General features: G+C 48.9%; 1 protein-coding gene across 1 annotated transcript in view; it reads left to right on the top strand.

Moving 5' to 3' along the window:
• The first annotated feature begins 14,117 nt into the window (after positions 1-14,117).
• LAMA5 (laminin subunit alpha 5) overlaps positions 14,118-25,477 on the top strand; it is a 91,620-nt gene continuing 80,260 nt past the window's right edge. Inside the window, exons 1-2 of the mRNA XM_074156845.1 lie at positions 14,118-14,396; positions 20,329-20,481. Of these exons, the coding sequence (XP_074012946.1) occupies positions 14,118-14,396; positions 20,329-20,481 (432 nt within the window). The remainder of the gene's footprint in view (positions 14,397-20,328; positions 20,482-25,477) is intronic.

The following is a 25,477-nucleotide window of genomic DNA, read 5'->3' as shown; positions in this document are numbered from 1 at the left end:
CAGGGTGCTGCGGTGCTCACAGGGAAAGAGTGTAAGAGTGAAGCGTCAATGTTATATGGCAGAACAGCAGCCCTCTGTCAGTCTATACATTTCAGCATATTCACATGGGATCTTTTTCTTCTAATCCTTTGCGTGCAAAGCAGCACTGCTGAGCACAGCTATTGATCTCGAGTGTCTGGTGTAGCACGTCTGATTTGCACAAGTTCATGGTTTACCTCAAAATGTAACCATTTTACAGTGGACAAATTTGGATTGCAAATCACATCTCTTCCCTCCCCCCGCCCCAAAAAAAAAAATCTCTTGTGACATAGTCTGGGGTTAAAATGTGTAAAGGTGGATCTTTTCACAAACTGAATAGTTGGGAACTGGGTTATGGCAGCTGCAGCCTTTGAATAACCCAGCCCATTGCACTTATGGGGGATTTGTTATATTTGAAATAAGTTTCTGCTAACTGGTGATAGTAATGTAATTTGGAGGAGGGGCAAATGCATTCAAATTAGTCTTTACCCCCACCTGTGAGTTAGGATATTGTTGGTCTTGAGATCCACCTGTGATAGTGTGTTTGGAGGTTCCTGACAGATTGGAGGAGGTTAATGATTGATTGCTAATGAACAGCAGAAGAGCTAAACCTCTGGCTGGCTCCTGCTGCCTGTTCCCTGGGTGTAAAACCCCTGAGCTCGATGGGGGTCCTGGGCGAATCGCCAGCAGCGGTTCCCCAAGCCTGTTGTTTCACAGAGCTCCACTTTGGGGAGGCTTTGGGTGCAGCTCAACAAGAGAGATGTTCCCACCCTTTGGGATGGGATGGGGTGGGACGGTGAAGGTCCCAGGTCCAGCTGGTGCAGGTGGTTCAATGGGGCAGGGAAGATCTGCTGGAAATCAAATCATCGAGCAATTGTGGTGTGGTGAAACCACTGATGCAGAAGCCACGCCTGGGCTGTAAACTGAGGGATTTGGGGGAAAGGAGGAGGTTGTCTCACCTACACTTCTGCAGGGTTTTCCCATGTACCTCCCACCCTCTGCAGGGCCTTTGGCCGGTGTTCAGAGCAGCTGTGGCAGGTTGAACAGTACGCTCCAGGGACAAAGTTGGGCTTTCATTTAGTAGGAAGGTGTTTGTGGTATGTTGCCAAGATGGTGTTTTATTGCAAATTACCCGAGTGAGCCGCATCGGAGACCACCCAGATCTCTCCCTGAGAACATGGCTCTGCTTGGAAATTCCTGTCAGGAGATCCCATTGCCATCTTGTCCCTGCAGTGGGTACAAGCTGCCTGTCCTCTGCTGATGCCATGTGCTGTTACGTGAGTCTTTTTTCTCCGTTATCCTAGGAGAGTGTTTTACCTCAGTGTCTTGCGTCTCGTCTGCTGTGTTTGAAGTGCTGTTGTATCTGTCTTGTAGCTGGGAAACTGGGGTGCAGGCAAACAAGTCTTCCAAGACCATGTAGGAAAATCAAGGACTCAATCCAGCACCCAGATAAGCACTTAAAATATTTTTGGGTTTTCTCTTTTGCTGCTTATTAGTGCAACTGATTTATCTTTCCTGACTAATTCTGCTCTCCCTTTTGCAAAACTGGATTTGGCTGGAGAATACTTCAGCAAAACACTTGGGATTTTGCCCTAACAAGATCTGTAAGTCTAGCTGAAACAGCACAGTTTATGCATCCTCCAAGAATTAAAAACTCCTCTGTAAGTGCATTGACCTGTCTTCCTCTCCCCTGAAATGGATGGATCGCTTTCACTTCTGGCCTGGTGACGCTCCACTTCGTGATGCATCATTGCTCTTAATATTAGGAATTGCTGTCTTAAGAGCTGGATGTCCCTTTCAACAGCTTGTAGCGTTTACCTGTGTTAACATCCTCGGACAGAAATAGTTGTGCTTCCAGATGTCTGACTTGTGCAGTCCCACAGGGAGGGCTGTTTATTGCATGACTTAAGATAGCTTCAAAAAAATAAACTGTAAAAAAATTGTTTACACCCCTTTTTATAGCTGGGTCAGTTCCCTATTCTGGTTCACAGCCTGGTTCCACAAAGGGTTCTGTTGGCACAGCCAGGAGGGGAAGGAGGGCAGAAAGAGATTAGGTCGACTCTGCTGCCAAAGACAACATGTTGTGAGACCGTGGCCTGGGTCCCTCCTGTGCGGGGAGCAGGTCTGTGCCCTTCCCGCCAGCCCTAAACACCATCAACAAACAGCAAAAGAGAATCCGATGCTTCCTCTCCCAAAGCCAGCCAGTGCCTGTAATAATAAGGATTTGATAAACACCCCAAAGCACTTAATCTGCTGGGGTTTTTTTTCAGTGAGCTGCAGGCCAGGGAACAGCCAGAGAGACATGAAACAGCAAAAGCAGAATAGATTGTAATTAACTTTAAAACCCCGTGAAACTCGCAGTGCTGTGTGTGGCAGGCTCGCGTTGGAACAAAGCTGGGTTTAGTGCAAGTTCTAATCTTGGTATCAAGTCAAGGCTTGTCCAGAGAAAGTGTATGTGCCTTTATTAGCATGCAAATCACATACCCTCTTTATTACACTGTCTCTGCATCCCTCCCTCTAGAGAGGTTTAATAGAAGCAGGCAAGAACTAATTAAATTCCTTTATTCATACCTCATGCTTGAAGTGCAGAGCTGAAGGCAAGAATGCCAATGGGCACACGCCCGTACCCTTGCCGTTTCCAGAGCGAGCGTGGCATGTCTGACCTTCACCTCATTAGGGAAGGAATAAATCCCCCAGCGTGAAGACGAGGGTGTCAGGCACTATATGCGTAAATCACATAAGGAGTTTCCAAATGGCTTTCATCTTGGGAGCTCTTAAAAGTTCAGAGCTATGGATCAATCCGGAGTGGATACCTTTCAGCAGTAATTCCACATCTGAAGCTCTTTAATAATGTGGCTCCTTTAAATAACATTCTAAAAGCCCAAACCAGCTGAAACGGCAGTATACAATCGAGTTAATGACTTTAATTACTATAAAATTACCAGATAGTGTATTTGTAATTCTAATCTCCTAATCCGCAAAGTACCTTTTTCCCTTTAGTGCTCCTAAAGAACGTAAAATAGTTTTGGGTTTCCTTGCCAGTTTTTCAAGGATCTTTGAAAACTGATGAGAAACCTCCCACAAATAGCCCAGCTGTGGTTATGAGGTTTCTTTTTTCTTTATTTAAAATATTATCCTTGATATTAATGCGAAATATTTAAAAGCAGTAACAGGATCTATCCTGGCAAACCAGCCATTCTGAGTTTAAGATTTCTTTGGTTTCCTGGATGACTGTACAAAGCTTGTGCACTATAGAAACCTTTATAAAGTGCTGAGGAAATTGGAGGTTATTGCAAGGGAGGAAAATCTCCTGCTGAAACCCAGCAAAGAAGGAACCCAGGACTGCTCTCTGTTACGTATCCAACTATTTGAAGTGTTATGGCTGGAGAGGCTGTGCAGAGCGTGTGGGGTTTTCACTGAAGTTTATTGGACCTACAAAATCAAGCAGGGCTTAGCTGTTAAATCCATTTTTTACAAACTTAAAAATGCACCTACACTTGGTGTTTGGGCATCTCACAGCTTTTATTCTCATCCTACCCCATGACTGCCGCTTCTTTTCATTTTGAGTTGAAGAGAGGCAAAGAGAAAGTGGTGTGTCCAAGGTCATGCAGGAAACCAGTAGAGAAGGGATTTGAGCCTCAGCCATACCAAGGTTCTTGGCTGTGGCATCATCTTTCTCTGTGATGTTAGAAACAAGCTCGTAGCTCTTCTGTTTTGGAGAAAGCACCTATTTTCCCATTTGCTATCTCTTCCTACTGTGGGGAATTATTTTTAAGCGCAAAATAGTTGGCTGTTCCTATTAAGCTACTGTAGAAATAATCTGCATGGAAAAAACTCCGATGCTTTCCCAAATAGGAAGTAATTTAGATTTCAGATTAATGGCTGCGACAATGGAAATATGTAAAATCTTTTCCTGATATGGAGCCCAAACCATGGCTAGTTCTTATCTACGGCGGACACAGGTGTGAAAGCTCACTTGTGCTGCATGCGAGGGACAAACACTAATGAAAGGCATAAATATCCCCGTTACCGCAGCGCACCCCGACTGAGGTGTGCATTTAGAGGGTGAGTCAGATACTGCCCAATAGGTTAAGAGTGGGCAATAATATGTTTTGCTGTATCTGCTATAAATTGACTCTTAAAAGCTGGTTCATCTGCAGTTTAGTGCAGCACAGAACTGCAAAAACCATGGTGCTCGCTGAGCTGTCCTCAGTCTTTCAGCTCCAATGCTTGAACAGCTACTAGGACCCCCCCTCATTTAACTGGAGAGAAAACACCCCAGTGCACAGTGTCACCCTAACCTTCTCTGTCTGATGTTGCGACTGCCCTCTCCCACGTTTAAAGCAGGAGGCTTGGGAGCTTGGTGTGCTGGACAGAAATAGGGGGGTCTGAATTGTGAGATCATTTCTGTGATTCTGTGATTATCTTGTCAAAGCAAATGATGTGCCTTTCCCAAAAGTTTTAAATAGAAGAGAACTCTTGATGTTGTGAGTATTCCCCTTTGCAGGAGCTCTGCCCCTGATCCCACTCGGGGAAATGAATTGCCAAACATGTACTCCTGGAAATAAGAGCAAGAGTGAGAAGTAGGGAGGATAAGGGCACCGAGTTGTTCTCTCTGGGACCTATAAATCCTCAGTCCTGGCAGCGAAAGGAGCTTTGCAAAAGGAAAATGAAGGGCTGGGTGGACAGCTGGGATGGAGGGAGCCAGCACAAGGAGTGAGCCCAAGTGTGGAGTAATGATAGCTCTCTGCTGCTGTCAGCTGCAGCCTACAAAGGAACCACTTAGGTTTCCTCTGCTGTCGTGGTCCTGTGGGTGGGATGGTGCCAGCCTTCCTGGGGACAGCAGCACTGCAGTCTAGGGCTTTCTTTGCAGGTCCCTGCTCAAGCAGAAGAAAATCCCTCTTCTGTGCAAGCCTTAGGCTGAACATGGTCAAGGGTATGTACCTGAGCAATTCAGATTGCACTCAGCAGAAGGGGAACGGTGTACATGCCGTGCTGGGGGGGGGCTGTGGGGAGGGAAGTGACAGGGGGAGAAGGCTTGTTCAGGTCAGGCGAGGATCTCTGCCAGTGCCTTTCCCTGTATCCCGTGGTTCTGCTGGTTTTCTCTCACACCAACCGTTTTAAGTTGCTGAAACCCTTGACCTGGATTTTGCGGCAGAGGGGCTGGCAAGGCCTGTCCATGGAGTTGTTCTTGCTTTGCGTTGTGTGAAGGCCCTCCATGTTCCCCCGTATTACACTCACTGATAAGGTTAACAGGATAAAGCAAATGTTACCAAATGCATTTTAACAGATGACTGCAATTTGCACTCAGCTGTTAGGCTGCTGGTTTTTCTGTCTTAGGAAACACAGAACGGGAAATCCCAGCTTGAATTAGCGAGAGGGGCAAGATGAAAGTGAGGAGCTAATGATTGCAGAGTGGAGCTCCACAAATTTCTCTTGCACTCAGTCAAACTACAAATAATCAGATTAAGCCATAACTGTATAAATGGGGCTTGAGTGTGTTTGCTCTGCTGACTTGGTCATGCATTCAGGACGTTCAGAGTGGTGTAACTGTAGCCCAGGAGGTATTAGTCACGCTGGGAGAACTTCACTGAATATAAGAGGGCTTCATCTGGGCAGTTACCAAGGCAACTCTTGCTAATATTTCATTACAATGCTTTCGCCCTCTGCAAGTCCCATGGATTAGGGCTGAGAATCTCAGAAAGAAGAGTTTATTGTCAATATTGTGCTTGGATTGAGTGTATTCCAGGGAAAGAAAAAAAAAGGGGGGAAAAAAAGTAGTGTTTCCTATAGGCAGAGCCCACAATGCACAGCTGGAGCTAAACTCTGCCATCCAGCACGGCCTTGTGCCCTGTGGAGAGTCTTAGGTTGTAACTAGTCTCCCTCTTTCCAACTCTGGAATAAGTGGAAAACACAGGTATGAACTCATCCTCCTCTGTGTTGAGATGGTGCTAAGACACCCAGCAGCAGTGCCGTGCCAGGTTCTGTTCAGAGTGACGGCAGCACAGCTCGTACCAGTACAAGCTGGTGCTGTCAAAGAGAGGTCCCAGTTTGCTCCAGATGAACCAACGTCGTACCAGACTGCTGCAGCCCTGATCGCTGGGTGTGCTGGAGTCGCGTCCCCACTGCCAGCATGCGCGGGGATATGGCAAGCAGGGGCTGTCTGACCTTCCCTGGCCGTGGGAGCTGAGGCATCGCACACAAATGTCTGTTGACTTTTTTTCTTTGCACTGCAGCTTCTGCTCTGGTAAAGGATGGGGGCTACTAGGCAGAGTTACTGGTATCACATTTATGTCTCCTAAATCAAATAATGCAAACACAAGGGTGTTTAATGTCGATGGTGTATACTTTGGATACCAGCTCCTTCTGTTTGGCCACATTGATCTTTCTTACTCCAGAGGAGTTATCCTTTCCCTCACCTTCTGTTGCCCTTGTCCTGTCTGAAGTGAGAAGAAAACACAAAACCTGTGTCTTGAGACTGGTTTTTGCCTTGGCAACATGTACATAGAAGGTTCCAATACTGGTCTTAGTCTGTAATTCTGGCAAGCATCACACGAGGCAGGGGGGCGGATGGCTGGTCTCTGCTTCCCATCTTGTAGAGGAAGCCCAGTGGCTGCTTGGTGACCCCAGCACAGCCTGTCTGTGTGGCAGGGGCCCCACGTACTCATTATACCAGTGCTGCTGGTATTGGCCATTCAACTTCCTGGACATGGGGAATGAGGTTATTTCCCACGTTCAGAAACTGCTCTGAAAGGGATGAGGGAAGAAACCCTTCATTTTTAACTTTTTTTTTTTTTCCTCAAACTTTGCATCTAACCTCTTTACCAGCTGGCACTCTTCATAAGACCCACAGTTCTTTTTTCATCTGGTAAAACATGTGCAGTGCAATTAGAAAAGCTGCTGGGGAGTTGCAAAAACCAGAGCTTTATGGCTGGAATGTGTCTCCACAGCTCCATTCAGTTCTGTGCATTTTAAAATAACAAGCTAAACTGCAGATTGGAGGTAACAGGGAAATTCCCAATTTAAATGTTTGTTCTGCTAAGTCCAACAAGTCCGTTGGGTTGTTGGGTCCATGCACCTTCTTCTGTCTGTGTTCCTTGTGACTGACACAAGAGCTGTCACTGATTCCTTTGGGGAGCCACCGGGTGCTGGACTGGGCACCCCCTTCAGCTGGCAAAACACACATGAAAACCAAAGGACATCTGCTGGTGTGGGATATTTGTCGAGATGGTCCTTCCTCCGGGGCCAGGTTGGCATTTATAATGATTCTGGGCTCTGTTGCTTGTTCCTAATTATGCTTTTCATTAACTATGTATTATTTCTCATTAAAGAAATAGGACTTAATAGGAAAATGCCAATATTACTATCCTGTATGGTAGAGAAGATATAGGCTTTCCATGAAATACTAGAAATTGATAGTGGAGGGGCTTTAAGGCATGATTTAGGTCTCATCAGTCCTGGGGAAATTGGGTCTGTGTATGATAGTGTAATTAGCACTAATAGAAACCATTTATGTTAGTACTGAGTATTTGAGTGTGTGCCCCACCATCTCATGACTCCAATTATATCTAGATTATAAGAAGAAAGATTTCCTATGCAAAACCAGGAGAGTAGATTTGGATCAATCAGATTATAGGAAAGGAGAAGTCTGAGCCTAGAGTCCATCAGTGTAAGTGATAAAAGTTACTGACAAAAGACCGGTTGGAAGGTAGAAGTTGTTTCCATAGTAGGAGCTCTGTGCTTGCCTGGGGGGGGTATATCTATATCAGCGCTGTGTTTCCTGCAGACAGCCGTGTTACCTACCAAACCCAGTGTGCAAGCTCCGTTTTGTGCTGGTATAGTTGTGCTAATGAAATCAGAGCATTTCCCTGATCCAAGCGAACCTGCACCTTTCCATGTGAACAGCTGGGCAAGGAATAAAACCGCAGTCGCAGGGGCAGGGCAGGGACAAACCCTGCAACGCTCCGCTGGTGTCCTGCCTGTCTGATCTGGGTGAGATCTTCCTTTTGCCACGTTGGCTACGAGCTTTCTCCAGGACCTATTGTTTTCAGAGTTATTTGTGACAACAGCACCAGCTCTCAAGAATGGCAAGGAGAAAAGAAATTCCTTGAATGGAAATACAGTGGATGATTTAATCTGAGCAATCCTTATTTGCATGAATCATTCCTTCCCCTCCTTCAAAAAATGCGTGTATTTGCATTAGAAATGCTAGCTGTTTTTTTTCTGAAATCCCTGAAGTTCCTCACCACTGGTAATTTCCACCTGGATTTTGAAAAATGTGATGTGATGTGATGTTTGTGGAAGCCAGCGAGGGTCTGTCGGGACCCCTTGCCTGTAGAATATTTGTGCACATCGCCACAGGGTACAGAAACAAACCCGGGGGAAGTCATCTGTGGGAGAATGAACTTCCCGGTATTCAAAGAAGTTACAGTGACATAGTAGAAAAAATCCTCTTCTCTGAGTCAGGCTTGAGTCAGTCTCCCATTTGCAGGGCTGGATGTCTCCCACCTTTCAGGCAAAAAATAAAAGCATGTTCTGTGCGTCTCTAGATTGCCCCCACCGCTCTTCCACGCTCCAGTGGGTGCGTTACCTCCCGTCATCGCGCCGGTTTTCATCCCGAGCACATTCGCTCATCCTCTGTGGCTCCAACTTGACACAGCAGCCGTGGTTCTCCTGCAGCGCTGAACAGCCACCATGTCTCACCCGAGGAGTAGCCGCGCTTTTCTGGTGGGTGAACTGATCTCCGTTGACATGTCAGCTCGTTAAATCTGCAGGGCCCTTCTGGCTGAAGGGAGAGCTGTGCGGCAGACGTTTAAAGCCTGATTTAGTTATTAACATAAAAGCAGCTGCGTTCCTGTTTGATTTGTGCAAAGGAAAACATGTAGCTAGTGATGACCAAGGCTGAAGCACACCTAGAAGACAGCACATATGTGCGTTTTCAGTGCATCCCAGAATAATACTGAGTTTAGGCTTTAAAAGAAAGTATTTGGGTCCTTGCCAGGTAGACAGACAGTATGAATGAAACACCTGTTCTGGCTTTGGGAGGATTTTGGAACCAGTTGATTACAGGGAAGGTACAGGCTGACCTTAAAGTGAATTGAATTCTCTGGTGTAGAGTAACATGTCCTGCTCCATTATGAAACTTCTTGATCTCTTGGTGAAAATGTCTGCAGCAGACAAAACACAGATGCATGCTGCCTTTTGATTTTAACTAAGGGGTGCTGCCCGGGCACGGCAAGTCGACCAGTTGTGTATCGAAACAGTCGTTTTCAAATTTGAATAAATATTAAAAGGGAAACACTATAAAGGAGACAAAGATAAGACACCTTAAGTAATTTTACAGAGGGGGTAAAAATAACTGTTAATTCCAGATGTCTCCTAATTCAGATCTTGAAGGAAACAAAGATAAGACATATTAAAGTAATTTTACAAAGAAGGGGGAAATAACTGTTAATTCCAGATGTCCCCCAAGTCAGGTCTTGCTAATGCTCATTTGGCACTTGTCAGTTTTAAGGTTTTGCATTTTCATCTAATGTAATTCAATTCTGAACAGATATAAAGGATGTGCTGTTTCCTAGAGTTGCTTCCTGTTGCATCACCTTATCGGTCTGGTCTGGTTTGTCCAGTTTTTAACTATTTCTGTTAACATTGTCAAACAGCACAGGAATATTTTAATAAAAGGAGAGCTGTGCTGGTTCTAACACCGCAGGGCAGAAGTTTATGGCTTGTAGGAGATGGCAGCTGAGGTGGTGTGATGTGTCCCATCGTCGCTTCTGGGTTTTGGCTTTGGTTCATAAGACCCAGCCTGAGAAAGTGAGGCAGATCCTGGTCACATTCCTCACGCCTTCAACAAAAGTCTTCAGTCATTTCTCACTGCAGATTCAAACCGTGCCCTTGCTCCCCATATGCAGAAGGGCTTAAAAAGCTGTAATTGAGCTGTCAGTTTGAAGAACAAACAGGAGAAATGTACTTTGGGTCTCTGGGGGCTGTTTGCAGAACTGTCTGTGTGTGTGTGTGCAGGGTCCATGTGAATGGGGGGGGGAACTCCTTTCCGTGCCTCTCTCAACTTGGCAAACTCAATGTGAACCTCACTTGAAACCTGCTTATGTCTTTTTTACGTTGTTTTACAGTTTTCTCAGGTACAGCCTGTGAAGCTGGTAACATTATAAAGCTGGAGATGTGCTTGAAGGATATTGATTGCTCTTCTGGCTCGTTAGTTCAATCCTAGCTCATGTGGAATTAGTTCTTAGCTTCTAGTAGCTGTTCGTGACACACTTGTGTCAGGACGTGACATGCTTATGAAAACGGTGATCTTGGTGTAACGTTCTCAGGTCACCACAAAGCAAAACTCAGGAAACACGTTCCTTCACACTGCTTGCAGAAGGGTAGCAGAAAAGTAATTAAATCTTGCGTAAGATAACATGTTCCTGACCCTATACAATACCCGGTACAAGAACCATATGCTCACTAATTTCTCTTGGCTCAGGCGCTGCTTTTACTGACGGCTCCGGTTGTGGTGGTACTTTGAGAGGAAATACTGCATGTGAAGGCAATGGTTCTTTTTCCATTGTCCATATGTTGGTTTTCACAGAATGAGGAGCACTTCTTTCATTTTGCTAGATAATAGACAATGCAAAATCAGAGAATTTATTCACAGCAGGCAGAACGTGTCTGCATTGGCACTGAATTCCTCAGCAGGCCTTGCTTCTGTCCATGGAACACTTCTGCAGTAGGTTAAAAAAGTCTGTGCAGACAGAAAAACTCCTGCTTGTAATTTGCTGGATCTTTGTTCATATTTAGGAACTAGATTCCCTCATCAATGTAAGTTGTTGGGAGCCCAAGCATTCAATTTGTTCTCGGATCTTTTTTAAGCTCTTCCTGTCCTTCTACACTCCCCAAAACATCTTGCTTGAAGAAAGAGCTTGCAGTTTCTGACGGCAGCTTCTGCCGAGCTCCTCGTGGTCCTGCAGTTTTTAGGAAGACAAGTAAAAACTTCAGTGGCACTCGGATGCCTTTAATGGTTGCAGATGGATAGCAGCATGGCCTAAGCTGTGTAGCTACATGTAGGTTCAGAGAAGATTGGAGGAGGATTGCTACAGGCTGGATTATTTTTTTTCCCCAGTTCTTTCTGCATTCACTGGTAGTGGATTGGTTTTAAACAGAAAAGTCTCTTCTGCTTCAACGCCTCCTATTTGAGAGTGTGTCACTATGACCAGTAACTTTGTGAAGCCGAGCCAAGAAGCACCATTGTTAGGCTCAAGAAACCAATAAAATTCAAAGAGGGATCAGAGCAGATAACAACAAATGGTAAATGCCCAGGGCTGTTGAAGTCAATGCTTAGAAAAGCTTCTTCAATAGAAGGAAGACTTCAGTATTCAAGCTAAATTCTAGTTGATAGAGATCAGGGGACATCGTTTTTGGGAGCAGGGTATTCCTTGCCCACCTACAGGGGTTTTCACCTGAAATGTTTGCTGCTGGGGCTCTCTGATGAGATGTGGGACACATGGGGCTTGTGTCTGGTCCAGATTAGCAAATGTGTCTTGTTTTGCTGAGTGTGGCTGACCAGAGATGGCAGCAGGACAGGAGTTCAAACTGTTAACCTCAACTTCTTGGTTAACCTCTAAATTGGATGTTTAGCTATGTTATCGGCCCTCTGCCCCTTTCTTTCCATGTTGGGAAAAAACCTCAGAATCCTGTTTCTTTGAACCATTTCCATTGCTTTTAGGAAAACTTCAGATGCCCTGGGTACAGGCAGCCTAAGTATGTTTTCAGTCTTCAAACTGCCTTTGCGAGGTAGCTCTGTGGTTGAGGAGGCCAGTTCAGGCTGCAGAAGGGTCATTTTTTCAGCATGGTGCTCCTGAGTCGGTGCCACAAAACCCACGCGCTACCTGTGATTTCACTCGGGATGGATTGTTCACTTCCCTTAATTGCATTTTTGAGGGGTGATTAATTACGTGCCACAGCGTTACCACTAGAGGGATTACGGGTATTAGACCGGCCCAAGTGTTTTGCCTTGTAACTCTCTTGTGGGGGTGGGAGAAAGTTCTTTTCCTAATCTGTGCCCTGCTTTCCTCGTTAACTCTTTTTACATGTTCACAGGTGCCATGGGGTGTAAGTAGCTAATTAAATATGGCATTTGATAAAGTTTAAGGAAGCTTTAATTCCTGTCCTGTGGAGTATGGGTCTCCCATACATAAACATGTTAGTTAACCATTACTGCAGAGCACAAGCACATTTTCAAAGGTGGCTCTTCCACTTTCCTCAGAGCAAGCTACCCATTCTCAAGCACAGTTTAAAGGGCAAAGACTGCCTGTTCTCTTCGTAAGAATTTGTTTTAAAAGGTTATTTTAGCTTTTAAAGGAGGCATTCATCTGCTGAGTGATAAGATCTTGCATTAAGTGGGGAAACCAGGGGAAAGATGTCCAGAGATGGACAAGCAGGAAGGGGTTAAAAGATGTCTGAGAGCCCTTTAGGAAGTCTTTCTGAGTGAATGGGCTTGGCGGCTGTGCTTCAGTGCTTCCTGGCCATGTGGAACCAGGCACCTCTCACCACCCTGCCTTCACCAGCCCTGATGTCATGCTAATGCGTTCTCAGAACCGCACAAAGTGCCAGGAGAGAAACAGCTGGCACTGGATGGATGGATGGATGGCTCCCCAGGATGTGATGGCATGCGGCTCTGCGGTCCTCCACCTCCTGATGTTGGGACCCACTACCTTCCCCAAGAGGCACCTGGAGGGCTGTGAGTGTCCAGCAGCGAGCACGGCGGTGACCAGGGCTCCACTCCCACCCCACGGTAATCTCTTGATATATCGCTATATGATAGGCCACGTACAGCGCTTTAGACACAGTAAAAGGGATCTTCCAAAGGCCCTTGAAAGTGCTGAAATGAGAGTAGTTGCATTGCCTGCCAGGTACCTGCCATGTGCGAGTGCAGTCCCTGGAGGTACATTATTTGAACTACACACATCACAATGTTGTTTTGTTTTTTTTTAAAAAAAAAGCTTTCCGTATTTAAGACAGTAACTTTTCCAAGAGGGCTGGTTCCTGCGCGGCTGCCCATGAAAGAGAAACAAAGAGGATGATGTGAGGCAACCAGCAAATGCCCAGCAGCAGCCGGTGAAGACCTGGACACGCTTAAGAGCTTGTTTTGTTTCCCGTGGGGTTCAAACACCACAGCTATCCCAGGGCATGGAGTCCGGACCTTATCTCCCTTGGTCTGCTCTCTGTCTTCTTAGTTTAAAGAAACAGTATTGGCCAGTTTAGGCACAGCATTTTGTGTGTATTGTTCAATTCTTGGATTTAAAAAAGTCGGTCTGGGCTAGAGAATCAAAGCAGTGCTCTGATGAGTTAATTGATGTATTGTGATATGTAACTTCTTGGAATATGTTCCGTTTCTTCTCCGTAAAGTGTCTTCCCCCCAGTGGTATGTAAAGACCTGGCAGTGTGTGTCCCTGTGAGTCCCACCACGGAGAGACTGTCCGTGGGTGACGGAGGGATGGGGAGAAGGTCGGGTTATCCCTGAGCTGCCTCTTTCCCTGAGGAGATGCAAAGCCTTTCCCCAAAGCCAGCCTTGCTGGGGAGAGCGGAAGCAGATTTTTCACTTGTCCGAATTTAATGAGAACCAACAGCAGGAGAGTAAAGTGGGTTTTGTGGAGCCTTTCAGTGCTTTGTTAATTAGTAATAGAGTTTTTCCGAGAGATAACCCGATCTATCGGTTAATGGAGTTTAACGAACTAAACCACCAGCGAGCGGCCAAGGCAGCGCGGCTACAATAGGCGCATTGTTCCCGGAGGATCCCGTCCCCCTTTTATTTGGGAAGAAGGGGGGGGGGGGGGCAATCGCTTCACCCCACTTGGCTTCTCGTCCCAGGAGGCTGGGACTGGCGGGGGTGCGGGGGGGGGTCCGGGGGGTTGCCGAGGGCGCCGGCTCCGAGCGAAGGGGTTAATGGCGGCGGGGCCGCGCAGGGGCGGGCGGCCCCTCCCCGCCGCGGCGGCAGAAGTAGCGCGGCGGCGGCGGCGCGGCGGGCAGTGCCGAGGCGGCGGGACGGGGGAGGCCGGTGCCGCTGCCCGCCCCCGCCGCTCCGGCAGCCTCCGGTGAAGATGGCGAGGGCGGCGGAGCGAGGCGGTGCGTGGCTGGGGCTGCTGCTGGGGCTGCTGCTGCCCGCCGCCGCTCGCCCGCCCGCCTCCTTCCCCAGCGATGTGAACGGGCACAGCCTCCACCCGCCCTACTTCAACCTGGCCGAGGGCACCCGCATCTCCGCCACCGCCACCTGCGGCGAGGAGGCGGTGGGCGCCGGCAGCCGCCGCGCCGTGGAGGACCTTTACTGCAAGCTGGTCGGGGGACCGGTGGCCGGGGGGGACCCCAACCAGACCATCCAGGTACGGCCGGCGGCGGGGGGGTACCCGCACACGGGCAGCTTGCGGAGCCTCGCCGGGGTGGCAAAGCCGCTTCTGGGCCGGGGGGGAGTGCAGAAAGGTCCGAGCCCGGCTTTGTGCTCCCCCGGCCATCCCTCCCTCGTCCCGCCCCTGGGTTTTTCAGCCCTCGGTGCAGAGGCAGAGCTCGGTCTCGCCTGCGGCAAAGAGTGGGGCGGGCAAGCGGCGTGCGGGGCCCCCGCTGCCCCCCGTCTTTTCCCCGCTCTCAGCCGGAGCTGGTGTGCGCCGACTGGCTGGGAGGTCGGTGGTGGGGTGCTCTGGGAGGGGGCAGAGGGCAGGCAGGGGTGGTCCCCAGGACATCCTCTCCTGCCCAGGCCTGTGCCCCGCAGCCGGGGGGCCCACCCGAAGCCCCCCCGGGGCAGCGGGGCGATGGGACGCACGTGCTCTTTCCCGGCATTGCCAGAAGTTCCACACGTGAAACGCGGCTCGCTCCGTTCCCATGGCATTATTTTTAAAGTTCTTGGTTCTTTACGTTTACAAAATCCCGGTTTACAAATTCCTCTGCCAGTCAGGGACTCGTCACGATAAACGTGATAATATTTATCTTCCTAGGTCTCATCTCGGCCATTCCCTGTGTGTTCAGTGGGGCATTGGGATGAGCGGAGGAGAAAGTTTTAAGAGGGTGAATTTTACAAGCCGATGTCAGGTGACTCATCTCAGGGGTCCCATTTTAAGCGGACCAGAGGGAGCTTGCAGCCAGGAATGTGGATGGTAAAACCTGCTGTGCAGTTTAACAGCTATGGCTCTTTTAAAAAAGAGGAAAGAAGAGTTGTAAACGGGCTTGTAAAACACTACTTTTAGTGGCAGGAACTCCAGACCCGCTGCCCCCCTCAGGGCAGCCCGAGCTGGGCAGAGCCGCTCTGATTTGAAAGGCTTTGCAGCCTGGAACCTCCACGGAGCCGCCAGCGTTTGCTGCTTGTTGCTCATGAGGGTCACGGTGCCAGTTCACCTGCCGCTGTGGAGCGATGGGGTTGTCCGTGTTGTACAGAGCAGTGAGGAAGAGCGAGGGATAACTATCAGCTGCTCGGATGGAGTCTTTCGGTAGGGCTGGCTTTGTTATAAGATGATCTCTGAAGCATTTTTCTCATTCTGGCCGCATTCTCCTGAGTTAGTGCCGTACGAGGAATTTTCTGACTATTGTGTGGTTCTGACACGGAATTTTGCTCCGTATGGAGTAGAAGTTGCTGGAGATGTTACTGGGTGGCAAAAAGCTGACATAGCCTCCTCTGAGTTCTGCCACCTTTTAAAGTGATCTGTTTCACTTTGCTGCCCTGGAAGATAATGTAACTTGAAGAAGCTTTGCTTTAAGTACCAGTAGCAGGAGACTTATAGGGACCTGGATGTAGGAATTGTGCCCACAGTGAGGCAAAGGTAGTAAGGAAGGGTGAAGAAGTAGCTGCTACTGAGTGCGCTCACAGACAAATATGAATGATCTGCCGAGCAAAACTGGGAGGATAAACTGCTTGGAAAAGCTGCTAAACGTGGGTATGGATTTATCGCTCTACATCTGTTCACCCATCCTCTGGCCACACTGCCAGCGTAGCGTGACGCACTGCGCTAAGGATGCTGGTGACTGAAATGAACCCTCCGGGCTGTACCAGCTTTGGGGGCAGTTGTAACTCATCCTTCAAGCGCAGCCCTTTCCTGACACCGCAGGGTGTGCACATCCTCAGGGCTTCCCCCCGCTAAGAGGGCTCCTCAGCTGCGGATTTCTGCAGCGGCCCCCTCCCGTCCCCTCCGCAGCTCTGGCTCGGGGTCGCTTTGATCTGAGCACCACTTCCCAGGCCAGCAGTCTTCGGTCAGTCTGAAAGCTTTAGAATAAAATCCTTTTGTAGTGGCTCCTTTCCATGGCCACAGGCAGCACCTAAAAGGGAGGGGAGGAAACAGGAGGCATCAGAGCAGAGGTCAGAGTTTCCAATTCATCCCCTTTCGGGGTTTCGGCACCACCCGGTGACTAAAGCAATGAGGGAGGTAGGAGGGAAGTGTTCAATTTGAGCAGGCTGAAATGACAATAACGAACTCCGCATGCGTGTCCTCGCTGCCTGTGTGTGCCACCAGACGGGTCCCTTCCCTTCTCCACTCACCTGCTCCGTGCAGCCGTGGCGTAAAGGGGGTTTTGCTCAGGAACTCTGGAAGAGTGGCTCTTGGGACCCTCCCAGAGATTTCCACGTGCTGTGGTGGTGAAGGGACGTTTGCTTGGTTAAAGACCGAGTGTAAACCTTAACACAATCATCTAGTCAATGAGTTCAGTCAGTTCTCTGTTTTCTGCTTGTTTTCATTTGACATTATAGAAGACTTTCAGGAAAGTGAGTTCATTGACTAAAATGTGATAGTCTTAAAACGTTGATAATCTCTAAGCTTTCTGAAATAATGCTGTCCTAAAGGCACTCGCAGGGGTTTTGGCACAGCTTGTGGGAAGGCTCTCAACCTTTTCACGGAGTTTCCTTTGCTTTGTTCAGGGCTCTTTGGCAGAGGACAGCATTTCTAACTGGGGGGGGCTTTTCGGTCTGCAAGGATGTGATGCACAGCGACGCTGAGGTGTGCTGAAAGGGACTCGCCATGGAGGTTTGCTTCCCTTGTCCCACTCGCTAATCACTGTGGGCAGTCCTACCTTCATGATAAGGTCTTGGAGATGAGGCAAAAGAGAGGTTATAGGTCTGTTTTTCTGATCAACCTTTACTGAAGAGGCTTGTAGCTGTTTGTCTTCCAAGGCAGAGCGAGCTCTGCAAGGGCACAGCCCGGTGCTGGTGTTCCCCATCCCATCCAGCTGCCTGGGGGCTGTTCCAGGGACCTGCCAAAGCCGGCAGGGATCGTACACCGTGCCGGGAGTGAGGCAGGGCTGTAGTCGATTACTTTATTTCAGGAGATTAGTTGTATAACGATCAGGGAAGTTACTAGCATTAACTGTAGCAATTGTATAACTCGGAATTTAAAAATGCGCAACAAATCTCGCTGATTTCAAATCAGAGCAGCTTTTCCTTTGTATGTTGCATTGCAGCCTGGAGCTCCACTTGCCTGAGCACCAGAGGTCTAATACCCTCACTCTTCCAGGTGTTGGTAACAGATGAGGTCTGAAGCTATTTCATACCTGAAGTGGCTTTCTCTTTTGACGTCCTGCGGTCATCGGTGACCATCCGGCCCATGCTTATTTGTCCCATGGCCTGTCTCTTGTGCGTGGCCAGGGGGACTCTCTGCAGTTTGGGTGACAGTTGATGTTGTACTTCTCTCTAGGTGTCTCTTCTGTGTTTCCATATATGATAGCGTTGGACTCCAGTGGTTTAACTGTAGCTGAAGACATACAGTTTTTAGAACAAGCTGCTGTTGCCCACAGAGAAGACCCCACGTGAGACAGCGCCTGCTTAACTCTGTGTGAGCAGTTACATGATCTGCCAGGACAGCCCCGCTTACAGCTTGCAAACAGGCACTTTTCTTGTCTGAAATACTACTTTTTGGCCCCCATTTCCTGCCCTTCTTGCCTCATCCCCAGCAGCACAGGCTGGGTCACGCTCCCTGTGGTTTTCCGATAAATTAGGTGAGGAGAGCTGAGGTTGGGTCATGGCAGGGCCAGATAAGCTGGGACAAAGCCATCCACTGTCCCCAGGCAAGCTGTGCCAGTGGGGTGCCAGGCTGGTCTTTATGCTCAGGGGAAACTTCAAAGTTGCCATTGATGTGAGCGGGAAGAGGATCAGGCCCTGCAGGTCTCTGGAAGCTGCCTCCATTCAAACCTCCTCCTTATCTCTCTCCCTCCGCTCCGATAGTGGCGGTTTTATGTTCTCTAAGCTGCCTTGCAACTCCTTGCATCGCTCAAGTTCTTTCTTTGGTGTACCTTGGTGATGTCCCCGCCTCTCCTGCTCTCTCCTCTAAGCCTGTGGCTCACAATTGCTTTTTAATTAAAATCCTCTGCTGATGTGAGAACTTCCCTCTTCCCTGATCTGATGCACTGTGCAGGAGCCCGAGTTGCTCTAAAATAGGAAAAGCTGCAAATGATTCTCATCAGGTTTAGGTCTGGCTCTAATGAAATAACTAATGAGCAACTGGTGCATCAGTGGGACTAATTGCACTTTTAATGGCAAACTCAGTTCAGCTGTTGATGTGTTACCAGCCCAGTGGCAGCTCCCGCATGCAGTGGGGAGGGATAACAGAAGCATTACAAATGTGGCACAGCTGATCCTAATTTATAGTCCCCTCTTACTAAACTTGAATTGACTGTTGCCCATCAGTGTGAACTTTGAGTTCAAAATGGTTTTCCCATCTGTGGTAAGAATTTAAAGTATGAAAGCATTTTTTTTAAATTTTTTTTTTTGGTGTTATTTATTCCCCATTTTGTAACCTTGCCTCGCTTCTCCCCCCGCACACCTCAGCGTTGTGGATTGTGCAGCAGAAATTTCCACACAACCTGTTGCACCGGTTCCTGTTAAGGGTTTGAGCTGAAGAGTTGGGTCAGTTTTATCTGGTCTGTTCTCCCTCCTCGCTCCGTGCGTGTTCCAACGAGCCTTGTCCTGACCTCTCTGTACGGCGGGACCTCCCTCAATGGGCATCAGGGTTACCTGGATGGTTTCAGCTGCCCTTTTCTTTGGCCTTGTGCTTGCCCTTCTGCTATTTTCATATCTCTAGAGGAGTTAATTAAACGGTGTTTTTGGTTCAGAACAATTTGCATTGCATAATTGCCTGCAAATAACGTAGCACACGGCTGCGGGGAAGAATGCTGTGAAATCTCCGTTTCCTTTGCACTGAGATTCCTCCGGAGTTTGGGGCATCTGGAAAATCACACGCTCTGCAGTGGCTCTGTCTTGCTTCAGCCCTTGCAGGGATGTGGATGGAGTAAGCAGGAAGGAGATTGTGTGTCTTGAGATCATGTACATGGTACAATATTAAAGCTGGCTTCAGCTGGGACAGGCAAGGGCAGTTCGCTTGCCTGGGGTTAACTGTGCCTTTAAAGGAAAACTGCCTGTAACAGAGTTCTCTTCTAGCAGCAATTCAAGTGACAGAACAGTGGCTCCACAAAAGAAATAACTTGCCAATTTTCAGGGCTATTTGCAGGTTTCCTTAAGAGTGGGTCAGATTCATTTGTGCATTAAATGGGAAAGAAAGAATTGCCCCTAACAGCTTGGGTCTTTGTCTGATCCTGCTCAGGAGGTGCTGTTAAAGCTGCAGAGCTGTTTTCTCTGGAGCGTGTCCATGGAGCTGACAAAGCCACCCGCTCCACAAAAGTAAGGCAGAAAAATGCTTGCAGCCAGGTCCCTGGCCAGCTGACAGCGGGGACCGTCCCTTTCTGGCCTTGCATTGCAGCATCGCCAGCAAAAGGGACTTGGCTGCTGGACTACTAAGCTTGAAAATGCAGCTGAAAGAACTATACTTGTGAAATGAATAGGTTGACAAGAAACAGCTTGCAGGGAGTTGGGCAGAAGAACTGCCAGTCCGAGTCCATAGGAATGACTGAATGGTCCGGGTCAGGATCCCTGGGTGTCAGCAGGGCTGTGAGTGGCAGCCTCGGGAGAGGAGCCGGTGGCCCTGGAGCTTGAGCCACTGCTCTCCCTTGCAGCGCGGTTCCTCCCTCTGCCTACTCTTCTGCATCTGGCAACCAGGTCTTTGCGTCTGGGTCCCTTTGCCAGCTCTGGGTGCTTATCTGAAATACAGAAGGGATGCTGCTTAGAGCAGTCCAAATTCTACACTGGGTTGTTGTTGTTGGGGGGGGGTTTGAGCTTTTTCTTGTTCCTTTTTCCATCCATGCTCTAAATTGGCACAAACAAAAAAATTTATATATTGCTTTGTATTAGCAGGCGTACACCCTATATTTTCTGAATTGCTGTGATACCTGTCTGCTTTGTGCCACACTTTTCTGGCTACAGTTAAATGTTATTTTTGTACTTTCCAACAGGGCCAGTACTGCGACATCTGCTCCTCCGCAAACAGCAACAAGGCCCACCCCATAACAAATGCCATTGATGGGACGGAGCGCTGGTGGCAGAGCCCCCCTCTCTCCCGGGGGCTGGAGTTCAACCAGGTCAACGTCACTTTGGACCTTGGACAGGTAACCCAAGTCCTTCTTGGTTGTGTTGTAGGTTGCGCTGGCAAGGACCTGCCCCTCTGCTTCTGAAGTCCTTCAGTGGTCCTTGCTGGCAGGGTGAGACAAAACCTGCTCATTTAATGACAGGGCAGGAGGGTTTGGTTAAAATATGGAAGGGAAAACCGCTTGTGTGTCTCTTTGTGGTATTAATTGCAGTCTGTGCTATTTGCTGTTACTATTTAGGCTTTCCCTTAAAGTTGAGTCAATCATGGAAACCTATAGCACCATGCAGGTGCCATTCCCCGAAAGAAGGTACCTGCCTCCCGAAGGGGCAAGGTTTCACTCCAGAACATGAAAATACAGCCCTGAGGAATTTAAGGTTGTGCTGTAAAACTTTAACTGATGTGTTTAAAACTCTAAAAACAGCAAGTCCCCGCTGAAGATCTTCCTATAAAAGACAGAGGATGACAATGGATGTTTGGTCTCTAATGCTGGCAAGTCAAAGGGGATTAACATTGTAATAATGTGGGCTGCCAGCCCCCCCCAGCCTCCTCTGCTGCCCCTGTTCATCCACAAAACCATCCTGCTGGAAATGGGTTATTCTCTTAGACTTTCCTCGGTTTAAAGGAAACCAGCAGCAAAGACATCCTGGGTGAAGCTGTGGAACCAGGAAGGTGTTACGAGCCTGAAGGGTTGCGGGATGTGGGTCTGCGTTCTGGGATGGGGCCATTGCTCTGGCTGTTGGATGGGGGAACTCCTCAGTTTTTGGGCAGGGCAGGGGGTGTGTGAAACACCCCTTCCTCTGCAGTGCCCTGCACCCTCGTCTCTGGCAGCCGATCGCCCTCATAAATCAGGATTTGGGGCATTTGCTCTTTATTCTCTGACAGTTTAGCAGTTAACTACTAAGTGCCTCATGAACAGGTAGGGCTGGGCTTTCACCTCCTCTGCTGCACTTCCCTGACCTCTGCTACCAGCCCTGCAGCACCAAAGGCCACGTTTGGGTCCTCCTTGGCTGGAAGGCTGTGAGATGGGACAGTTGTGCTGCTGTGAACAGCTAAACTCTCGCCTAGCAAACGTGGCTGCTGTGATTGCTCAGGCAGCCTTTCAGGGGCTGAGTTCACTGCCCCTTTAGCTGGGATTTTGCGCTGATTGCAGTGATTTCAAGCCTTGTTGGGGCACTGAAGCTTTGCGCCGACCTTGCAGGTGCCTTTTTCACCTTCTCTGGTGCAGCAAAGGCTCATTTGTCACCGCTGTTTGTAAGGCATCTGACTCCAAATTTACAGCTATGGACAGCTGGGATGTACTGATGATGGTTCCCTTCTGTTAGATGCTCCAAACACGCATTTTAGCCCCCAGGATTGTCTCTGATCTGCTCCCTGCACTTGCCTGGAGCCTCTCAAACGCCCTCTACGAATTGAGTGCCAGCTATCTAAAGCTGTGCTATACACAGCACCAGCAAAGTATCTCCTAACGCCCGGGGCACATCATGCATCGCATAATAGCTGTGTGGGCAAAGCCTCCCGGAGCCGCACACAGTGTGCCGATCCTCTTAGCCAACGTAGGTGGCATCTGCTGTGTCCCTTAGAAACCTCCCAGCTGACAGGGGAGTGCTGGGTGGGTGGATGGCTTGGACTCCCTCCCACCTCCGACCAAGGGCCAGCCCGGAAGGCAGCTTTCTGATTGCTCGCCGCTTCTCTGGAAAGGGATTTTCAAAGACCCAGCTTTTCTATGGAGCTTCTCTTCCTCTTTGTCATTCCCTGTGGCAACTGGCAACTTTCTGGCCTCAGGCCAGAGCCACCCCAGCCGTGCTGTGTGCTTGCAAGCTGCTGCCTTTGGCTCACCTGGGGATTTGCAGCCGTCAGGGCTGTGGTGCTGGGAGCCAGAGCCTGGAATAATTTGGGGGGGGGGTGTGGTGTGGTACTGTTCAAACTACTGTTAAAACTCTCTCCTGCCCTCCTCTCCCAAGCCTCTGTATTTATTTGTTCGTGGTACCCCGGGGGTGGGATTGCACCAGCATTTCTGCAAGATTAGGGCTGGTTGCAGTTGGTTCACCTGATGGGGAGTTTCTCTGGGCTCACGGATCCTCCGCTTCCCACCCGCCTTCGCAAAGTAAGCGATTGCCCAGCTGCTCTCAACAGCAGCACAGACCTAAAGCTTCAGCCCGTTTTTAGTGGCTTCCTCTTTATATGTGCCCTTATTATATGTAATTGCTATAATAACCTGGTTACGCTCCTGGTGAGAGTCAGGTCTTTGCTTTTTCCCTCCTTTGTTTTGGTAGGTCAGGCAATAGAAACAAGACGAAATGTTACAGAATCGCTAATTTCCTCCCTTTGAAGTTGAGGCTGGTTGAAAGGATGGCAGATAAAAAGAGGAGTTCTTGGGGACCCAGCGGGATTCTGCAGGGCGAGTGCCGGCTCGGGCCGACGTACCTGGCAGCCAGGCTTTACAAATTCCTTGGATACCTGTGAAACAGCGCAGGTAACACCCCCAAAGGCATGTCTGAGAGCAGGGCTTTTTTTTTTGCTGCCAAACGAAGGCCTCTCCTTGCTCTGTGTAATCCACTAGGGAGCTCTCGGATCAATTAAGATTTAATTTAAGGGACTGACGGCCACTAAAAGCTATTGTCCCTTTGTGGGATCATAAGGGCCGGTGCTGATGGCATGGTGCTTCAGTGGGGGCACGGCAGGAGCTGGCGCAGGAGGCTGTGGTGTCATCCCCCCCTTCGCTGCTGTGTTTCCCTGCTGTCTTCCATCCCTCTCCAGCCCTAAGTGCTTAATTACCAGCTAGAATCGGGTTTCTCCAGCATTTGGCAAGGCTGTGGCGACTGGGAGAGGGGCAGTTAATTAAGCAGCCTGTTGGTCTTTGCTTTCGCCGGCTGGGAGCTTGCTCTCCTCACAGGGATGTTAAAGTCCTATGGGAAGGAGAGAGGGAGGAATATTCACAGCCAGCAAACAAGTTACAGAATGGCTCAGGCTGGCCACCCGGTTGGTGTGAGTATATTAAACACTCGCATCATGTCATCTTAGTGCCAGCAGTGGCCTAATCTTAACAGCTTCATCAGCAAAGGCGGATCGGAGCTCCCACCACAGCATGGGAAGAGATTGTGTCTGATTATCTGCTGGGGGGGTCGGATCTGAATTGCTCCTGCTGGTGCTGTGTCTGTTCCTGTCTCCTTGGGGAGGAGTAATTTTTCTTTTCAGAACTGATGGGAGGAAAAGCTGGAAGAAGAGGAAAAGTCACTTGAGGGTTCCCATGTCAGACCCGGGTCTGAGCACCAGAAATGCGGCAAACACCTCCAAGGAGGAAAGTTAAATGGATTTTAGCAGCTGCTGGGGGGGGAGGATGAAAAGGGAAAGTTGTTGGTGGTTTTTTTCTTGCTTTTAATCATGACCTTGTGCTTAAAGCTTTAGTAAATTTAGGATGAATGGCTGGGCCATTGCATGGATTTGCTGCAAAATACATCATTGTGGCACCATGACGAAGCACGGGTCAGGTTTTGCAGGGTGGAAGAATTGAAGGGTGCTGGGAGGACACTGTTGTGTCTTGTGGTGCTGCTGGACAATCTGAGCTTGTCCCCAAAACTGGCCATGGTGCCTGGCTTAGAGGGCAGAGGCCCATGTTGTGATGGAGGCTCCTCAGCCCGCCCCACTGCTGCTGAGCTCCGAGCTCTTTCCGCTCCTGCTCTGAGCCTCCAGACCAGCTGGAAATGGGAAAGTGCCTCTGCTGCAACAGGGCTGTTCGGGGAGCAGAGGGACAGGAGACCATGACTCACTGCCACCATGGGAACTGTCCCCTGTGATTCTGATGTGATTAAGTGCCATAATGGGCGGAGGGGAGGAAAGGGTGTGATGGAGGATTCTTTTTCTCTTTTCTTTTTTTTTTTTCTTTTTTTTTTTTTTTCCAAGGAGGTCGTTTGAGTCAGAGCTGACAAAAATCAGGAGGTTTAAAGAAACATGAATGGCTGGCTCCCTGCCAGGGCCTGACATCTTCCTTGCGTGAAGGTGAACCCAGGCCAGCCCTTCCCAGAGCTGTTTATGGATAGTTGGTGCTTTATGATAAACTCTGTGGAGAGGAATGCTTGCAGTCATGCAAGAGCAGGAGCTTCGTGCCAGTGCTTGCTCGAGGTTAATTACTGCAGTGAGAAGGTGGCTGGATAGCATCCCCTGTCTCCCCCCGCAATCCCCAGTGTCTGCTGGCCCCGGTGACACCAGAGAACAGCAGAATTTCAGACTGAAGCTTTGCAGGGAATTTTGATTTACACCCCAAAGGTATTTAATTCGGCAGCGCTCCACAGAGGGCACACAGCCTCCCCTACACACCCGTCACCAGCAAGAAACACCCACGTCCATTCACCTCTGCCACCGAGGGGAGATGAGAAACCCTCTCCTTTGGAGAGAGCTCCGGGCTGTTACTGCTTAAAATGCAGCTCCCTTTAGGGTTAAAAAGGGGAAAAAAAAAAAAAAAAAGTTGCATTCATTGGTAACTCAGAAAGACAGAAAGGAAATGAAAAGGATTGTGAGCTGAGCTCCCAGGCCAGTCTGAAGGTGTGTTTTGTAGTCACTGTGAGATACATTTAGTCAAAGGAGTAGATCGGTAGCTCACCGTGTGCACTGAGAAGTACCTCTTGAGTTTTCTGGTAATTACAGTTGCATCTGCCAAAGTTACCACTTTTTCTGGCCTCTATTGAACTGATTAACTTGTGCTTGCCAGGCTCTTCTAGCTCCAAGGTAAAGGTGTTCATTGGCACAACACACACTGGACGCTTCAGCCCTTGGCCAACAGGCTGCTGGTCTTCCAGTGTGAAACTTCTCTCAAAAGGAGGTGGGTTTTTTTCCTGTGGTACATTTCCAGGGCATAAATCTACTTCCTTTCCCTCTTCCACTGCAAACGTGGCCTTTCGGAACTGGCTTTGCACAACGGTTAGACGTGCAGGATGCTTGCAGGTTCTGGGTATGTGGCTGAATGCCTGACTTGCACAAACAAGTCAATCCTCTCTGTGCAAACTGATTTCTTGGTAATG

Source organism: Numenius arquata, chromosome 12 (assembly GCF_964106895.1).
Source record: "Numenius arquata chromosome 12, bNumArq3.hap1.1, whole genome shotgun sequence".
Taxonomy (NCBI): domain Eukaryota; kingdom Metazoa; phylum Chordata; class Aves; order Charadriiformes; family Scolopacidae; genus Numenius; species Numenius arquata.
The sequence above is the reverse complement of the archived record's forward strand: the minus strand, read 5'-3'. Positions and strand labels throughout refer to the sequence as shown.